General features: G+C 36.8%; 1 protein-coding gene across 1 annotated transcript; it reads right to left on the bottom strand.

Moving 5' to 3' along the window:
• Positions 1-2,429: 2,429 nt before the first annotated feature.
• LOC141458153 (uncharacterized) lies at positions 2,430-2,756 on the bottom strand. Its single transcript, XM_074135764.1, has one exon. The coding sequence runs from the start codon at positions 2,754-2,756 to the stop codon at positions 2,430-2,432; it is 327 nt and encodes a 108-aa protein (XP_073991865.1).
• Positions 2,757-7,651: the final 4,895 nt, after the last annotated feature.

The raw sequence follows: 7,651 nt of genomic DNA, 5'->3' as shown, positions 1-7,651 counted from the left end.
TCTGTACAAACAAATGAAATGGAATTAAATTATAAACTAAGGGGAAAAACCAATGAAGAACCTCCAGCTTATAAGAAAGATTTCAATTCAGGGAGTCCCTAATTCTCCTGTGCCTGTGCACCATGTCCAAACTATAGTCCCCTATTCGTCTGCAGACTAGCGAGTGGTTATCCCAATATTTTCAGGGGTTCCCAACATTTTCCCAGATTTCCTGGTTAGTACCTGGATAGGGGAGGTGCATATCCTCCTATACAACGCCTTCTAATTTGAGTCCAATTTTGGGAATACTAGGCTACAGCTGTGGAGAAAGGGTGCACGGGAAGATTATTCCCATTCTAGCTAGTACTTCTCTGAAGAGCTTAGTTTTCTTTGATCTAGACTGGAAGAACCATCCTTAGAATATCTTTGGGAGGAAGTCTGGGAGGCCAGAGTTCCAGAGTTGAAGATTCATTGGACATTATCAAACCAGGTGCCACCTGAAAAATCCAGGTCTGGAAGGCACCCTACAGATTCTGTTGGAAGTTGTCTCCAACACATCTATAAACAAAAATCTTGAAAATCTAATATTTAAGGTGTTCATCGTGGTTACAAAAACTACCTGATACTCAATAGGATGAAAAAATAATTGCCATTTCAGTCGTGATACATGTATTTTGCCGAGCTTTCGACCTAGGGACTATGTCATCTTCAGGGCTAGTTTACAAAGTAATATTTTTACATTTCAGGGTTGGTGTGTCTTCTGTCTTGTCTGTTCACGGACTGTGTGTCCCTAGGTCGAACGCTCGGCAAAATAAATTTTACTCGACTGAAATGGCAAATATTTTTTCATCCTATTGAAACTATGAATCTGTCACCAAAAAGAATGAACAACAATTTCCAGATACTTCTTAATTAAAGAATTAAAGATAATATAGATTTTTTTTGTTTAATGTGCCACAAAAAAACAAATATAGAAAAATGTTTATCACCTTATTTTGCGAAGTAAATTGAGGTAATAGTGCAAACTTTAATGATGTTGGCATTATATATATATCCTTCACAACTGTTTACTCGGCCTGGTTAGGTTAGGTTATGTTATTCCAGAGTTTGTTTAATGAATTTTACATTAATATTTGTTTAACAACATTATTATAGATCCAGCCATGTATGATACTTTAATGGGAAATATACGATAATTTTTTTTCCCTCCCCCGCTAAATATGTAAACACTGATGTAATCTTTTTAATGGGACTACAGAGGAGGTTATTATAAACAAAGTTTCTGTTAGGCTGGAACCATCGTGGAGCGGCGAGCAAAGCGGCGATGTTAGCGAAGAGCAAAGCGGCGAAATCAAACACAAGTAAACTTATGGGACCGCGCATAGTGGCGAGCAAAGCGAAGATAGAGCAACGCTATCTCTAGAGAGTAGAGCAAAGCGTTATGACATGTTTGATTTCTTCGCTCTCATCGCGCTCAATTTGTTAAGGTTATTTTTCAAAGGTTATGGATATTGATACATTATTGGTTTAGTTTGTTTAGAGAAACCTCTGTGGGGCCATAGTATTTGTGAAGCTACAATAGTTTTTAATAATTAATAGTTTAAATTAATTAACAATTAGTAGTTAATGGAGAATTCAGGTAATTTTTGCTACATTTAATTTGGTTCTCAATCCCTTAATGCTAACTTCCATCTAAATACTAGGCAAAATTAAATTACATTTTCACGTCCTACTACTTCTGATCAGGACGAATTCTCCAATCCTTCTTCTGTAGCGTCGTACTACTCCAGTTTTTCAGATGAACAACATTAATTTACGACAAATCATGGTGTAGTGATTTAATAAAATTATTGTGTTTTTTTTAATTGACTAATTTCTTTTTATCTGCATATATTTCTATTTTATTTTTATTTATTTTGATTTTCTTATCTTAAAGTAACTGCTAGGATTAATGGGGTTACACAAATTTGTATTTAGTTAATTTTTCTAAATTGTGCCTAACTCATGTTATGAGTTCTATTACTCAAAAACAATAAAATTTGATTTTGATTAATGGGGTTACACTGGGCTAGTATGTAATCAAATGTTGATATAGACATTCGAAAATACGCATGAAACTTGCCAGGATGCTCCCGAAGTTGTTGGTACAAGTGATGAAATTCACCAAGTTCATTTCTAGACTTATTTATGTCATGTACACTGCAGCTCCTACTACTAAATAAAATAAATAAAATAAAATAAAAATAAGCCTTTATTCTTTTCCTAGATTTACATCCTTGGTACAAAAAAATAAAAAAATTTATATTTTCTATTACTTCAATGAAAAATAAAATGTACATTATATTACCAATCCTTTACAAATAATTAAATAAAAAATTTAAAAAAAGTCAATTCTTTGTATAAATAAAATAAACTTGTTATCTTTTGTATTCCATAAACAATTCTTGGAATCAGGCCCATTTCTGGGCAAAGGCCTCTCCCATTTTATTCCAGTCTTCGCGACATCTTGCTATTTTGGCATAATTACTTCCTGTTACTTGGGTTATCTCGTCCCTCCATCTGCGAAACTGTCTTCCTTTCTTCCTCTTCCGGTTCGCCGGGCACCACTCAGTACAGACTTTGGTCCACCTGTCACCTTCTAACCTAGAAATATGACCTGCCCAGTTCCACTTGAGTTTCTTAGCTGCTACTACCAGATCCGTAAGCAGAGTCTTCTTTCTGATTTCTGTGGCTTGAATCCTGTCTTTCTTCTTTACACCCAACATACTCCTCTCCATCGCTCTTTGAGTACTACTACTAAGCTGCTGCAAATACCAAAGTTTCAACGAAGAATTTTCATATAAAAATATTTCCTCCATCTTGTTTTGTCAAAAGGAGAACGCGACTAAGCTCGTCAATATGTGCATGCGAATCTTTGCTCGCTGCTCGTCGCTCTCTTTGATTTGAAGTAGCTATCATCGCCGCTTTGCCCGCCGCTCCACTATGTTTTCAGCCTTATGCGTTTTAATTTTAAAAGTGAATCAGGTTAAGAAAATTTTAGAAGTTACAGAAGTTGCAAATCGTTGCAAGTAGTTTTGTATGAACTGTATGCTACGAGGTGTGACGAAGTTTGTCGAGATTTCACGAGCAAAAAACCGTTTGCAGAAAAAGTGAATTCTGTTTTTTCAGTGAATCTAAACGTGAATTTCTTTACTTTTCCTTTATTTTGGCAGTCGTAACTTCAAATTCAGTCTACCCAGGGTATACATTCCACCTCTTGCTTAGACATAAATTCACTGAAGCATCTTTCCAATCAAACTAGACGAGAATTACCCTTTTTACCCATTAATTTGGCAATCGGTCACTGAATTTCATGTTAAACCAGAAAATGATTCGTAATTTTTCCATTTAGTTTTCGTGTCTATTTCAATGTATTAATTTTTAGACCAGAGACAGTGAGAGTGGTCTTACCAGATTTTTTTGCATGATCAAAGAAAAGCCAGAAGAAAATTTGCCATTTTCCAACTTGAAAAAGGGAAAACTGTGATTTATTTAGATTTATAACAGAATTTATATTAACATTAATCAAATTAATGGTGAAATATTTTGATTATTGATGAAAATTAAAAAATATCAACCCCTCAATCTACCCCTGGAAGAGAATCAATCTTTATAATCTATAAATAAAATTTATAGATGACTAAGAGATTTATTTATTTATCGCTAAACTTGATTGCTGTACTCGGAAAACTCTCTTTCCCACTTTGGTTAAAGAAAATTTATTAAATCTGAATTTGGACTTTTTAGAAAGATAAATACTTGAATGTAAAGCTATCAGCTACCTGGAGGATGATGACAGGGAGTTGACGGCAATAGATTATCTGACCGGAAGGGGATGGAGTGGGTGTCTTTGAAAGTGATCCATTTGCAGAACTGGGACAGGGGGTTGGTTACCTATGAGGACTGATCCAGTCCCTTTAGTTTTGCAAAATCGCCCAGTAGAACAGGAACTTCTACGTCATGTAAATTACATTGAAGATGTAAAAACCCAGATTGATTTACGTATTATCTCGGTAGATCCATTAAAAAGAAAAAAAAAAATATGAATGCGGAAGTTAAATCAAGAATTGCTAATTTAATCACGATCCATGGATTAATCAAATTAATTATTAAATTAGCGAGGGCATGCTTACTCGGCAAGAAGCACGTGCGCTTACCTGAAGCATGCCAAAGATTCTTGGAATGGCCAAAAAAATTGACCAATATGTCGTGTTACTGAGTCAAATGAAACTTTAAAATTAATGAATCTCGGAGAGAGTGAGTGTGGTCCGGTCTGTATCACTGCGTTTCCCTCAGTTTTGTTGGAAGATTGGGGATTGGCAGCAGTGTACCACTAACTCTTCAGCATCTCTCTTTCCCGCGCCCACAAGCGGAAGTTCTCCTGACTTCTCACTGATGGTTGATTTATTTGGTGGCAGGTTTTTGTTTCAGCATAACCATTCATTCGTTTTTTGTTTTGAGAGCTCAATAAATGTCTCAATATCGTAAATGCAGTAGAGGGGGAAAAAACAGCCCCCATCTTTGCAGGGCAAGGGCGTCAATTTGCTGATGACCTCTGACGTAATAAGCCCTTTGACTCTTTCTTAGTTACGAGAGGTTCCTCCAAATAACGAACTCGTTTTTCGATAGCTCTAGCTGAGCAGGATCTAATTGCAAACACAAATCAAGCATTCAAATGACTTATTAGATTAGTATAACCTTCCCTTTGAAAGGCAACGAAGTACTTACCTGGGCCTAACTGTGTTAAACTTCTAGACATGAATATGTTTACTTACTGGACTTGACAGTTAGCTATTAGCTACTCCTGGCAACTAGCTGCTAGATCCTCAACCGCCGTTCCCTTATTCCTACTTGTCTACCTCTACTCCCAATTCCTTAAAAGGATCCTTTTTCACTTCCTCATTTATCATCATTCATCAAGCATTTTCCGGGAACATTCCATCATCTTCCTTTCTCATCCACATTTCTCATTCTATGCAAACCATCGTTTGTAAGTAATCTAGTAATCTACCTCAAATTCTTTCAATTTCTGCAAAGTATGTCAGGCGGGAATGCTTTCATTGTCAGAATTTGCGTACCCTGGTTTCGTGATCAATAGTCGGCAGACTTAATAATCCGTTCAAGGCCGTGCGGTTGTTATTAGGATAATCGTTCGCCTATTAAGTGGCCACTGCAGGCTAAGAAAATGCATTGCATGGGCCTGGCAGATGTCAGTCTTTGTGGGTTCTGTCAGGAGGAGGAAACGGTACTGCACGTGTTGTGTCAGTGTCAGGGGCTTGTCTGGGCTAAGGATGTTACTCCTCGGGGAAAGAAAAAAAACCAAGGCCTGTGAGAGCTTTACCCAAGAGTCGCTCTCCAGAATTAAGAGTCTGATTAAAAGGACTTCTTCAAGGTTGTTGCATGTCACCGGTCCTGTTCAAGATTTACCTCGACAGGAGTTTGAAAGAGTGGACCAGGAAGTGCAGCCAAATGGGAATCCAAATCGGAGAAGGATTATACCTCTCTAACCTGCTCTTCGCTGACGATCAGGTTCTGATTGCTCAAGATGAGGAAGACATTAATTACATGCTGAGAAAGCTGATGGAAGAATATGCAAAGTGGGGTCTAGAAATCAATTTTGAAAAAACAGAATATATGACGGCAGACCCTCATAATGAGTGTATGATCGATGGTCACAGATTGAAAAAAGTACTGAGCGTCGGATCTGGATATAGAAAAACGGGTGATTAGTGCAAGAAAAGCTATTGGAATGTTAAACCCTATCTTATGGAGCAGCAATATCCAGATGAAGACCAAGCATCTAATATATGATGCAATCGTCCAGAACATACTGCTCTATGCTGCGGAGACCTGGTCGATTAGCAAGAAGTTTCAGAAAAAAATAGCTGCGACAGAAATGGATTTCTGGAGGCGGTCGGCCAGGAAATCTCGCACTGAAAGAAGAAGAAATTCTGAAATAAGAAGAATTGCAGAGAGAGAAAAATCTGTGCTAGAAGAAATTGATCGCAGGAAACATGCTTGGTTCGGCCATCTGAAGAGAATGCCAGAGAGCAGAGTGCCCAAAGCAGTCCTAGAATGGAACCCTCCAGGCCGCCGGAAAAGGGGTAGACCCAGGAATAACTGGAGGAATGGAGTGGAAGAGGTGATGATTGGTAAGGGACTCTGCGAGGAAGATGCAATTAATAGGGACCAATGGAGACGCGCTATTGAATAATGATTGATCCGGTATAGTTGGTTTCTTGTTGGATAGATGATCCTTGTTTTTACAATTTTTTGTTTTTGTAAAATTTATTTATAATATTTATTTAATTTATTGGTGATGGTGTTCAGTAGGTTTGTTTGTATATAGTATTGTTGTTGTTCATTTGGTTTATATTAATAATAGTTTTGTAAGAAACAAAAGCATTTGGTCTGAGGGACCCTCATACTTGAGGAAGACCCCTTAAAAAAAAAAAAAAAAAAAAAAAAAAAAAAAAAAAAAAAAAAAAAAAAAAAAAAAATTAAAAGGACGGGTCTGGAGGGGCGGAGCTCTAAAGTTGGGGAGCCACAATAGATCCAAAGGGGTCGCAGTGGCGTAGGCCTTGAGGACGCCCTAATCTAATCTAATCTAGACTGTAAAATAGTCCATTTCTGGAAGCTCTGAAAGACTTGCCACTAAAGATACAAAACATCTATCAGTCTATCTATGACACCTTGGCCAGCCTACAGCTTTTAGAAGACTGAAATCAATACTGTATCCATGATCTTTGAAGAACTGAACTCCTTTTGTAATTACATTTCAATAGATTTAAAGCTTCAAGTGTGCTGGCCTATTTTTGTAAATCAAAAATGTACTTTTTGTCTGTTCTAAACTCTAACGAATTTGATTAATCATTGATTTGATAATTTCACTTAAAAAAACCTCTCCAGCCTATTAGTTTTTATGTTACATATATTCATTTACTTCGACCAATCAAGTGCGTTTACTTCAATTATACATCACTAAAAGCTGTATAATTAACGGGTGAATGAGTGGCGTAGACTTTGCTAGAATCTAATCTAATCTAATTTGGCAGCTGGACCTCGAGCCTGCCTGAAAAGAAAAGCATTAGTTAACATAATAAACGCCATTTCTTAAATTTAAATTCTATTGAACGCCATGATCACTCGAACTGAACAATAATTAAAAATAAATTAGGCCATTTTACTGTTGACCTGGAATAACCACCACCTGATTGGCAGCCAATCATGTTCAATTTTATTTCCACCAATAGGAAATCCCTTTCAGCTTGCCCCAACCTTGTTGACAAAAACTAAACTTTTATAATTCCAATAGAATTTTCCTTTATTCTGTATTTTTCCACGATTTCCAATATATCTATAGATTTTCTTTTGTTAAAGCATTTCCACTGTTGAAGTTGTTATAAAAAAATAAATAAATACAAAAAAAAGAACAGCCCAACTTTGTGGGCAGAGTTGGTACCTGCATACATTTACTTGGCGGAACAAGAAACAGTCCCCGCGGAACAATCCGCAGTCTACTTCCGCACCCATAATTCCTATGAATACGTAATCAGTTCTTTCTGTTCACCAATAGCGTAAACTTTAGTTTGAAGTCTTTAAGTGGTCAAACAAGAAAAGTGGTCGTCCGCCA

Source organism: Rhodnius prolixus, unplaced genomic scaffold (assembly GCF_049639745.1).
Source record: "Rhodnius prolixus isolate KJV_2025 unplaced genomic scaffold, Rpr scaffold_5, whole genome shotgun sequence".
Lineage (NCBI taxonomy): Eukaryota > Metazoa > Arthropoda > Insecta > Hemiptera > Reduviidae > Rhodnius > Rhodnius prolixus.
The sequence above is the reverse complement of the archived record's forward strand: the minus strand, read 5'-3'. Positions and strand labels throughout refer to the sequence as shown.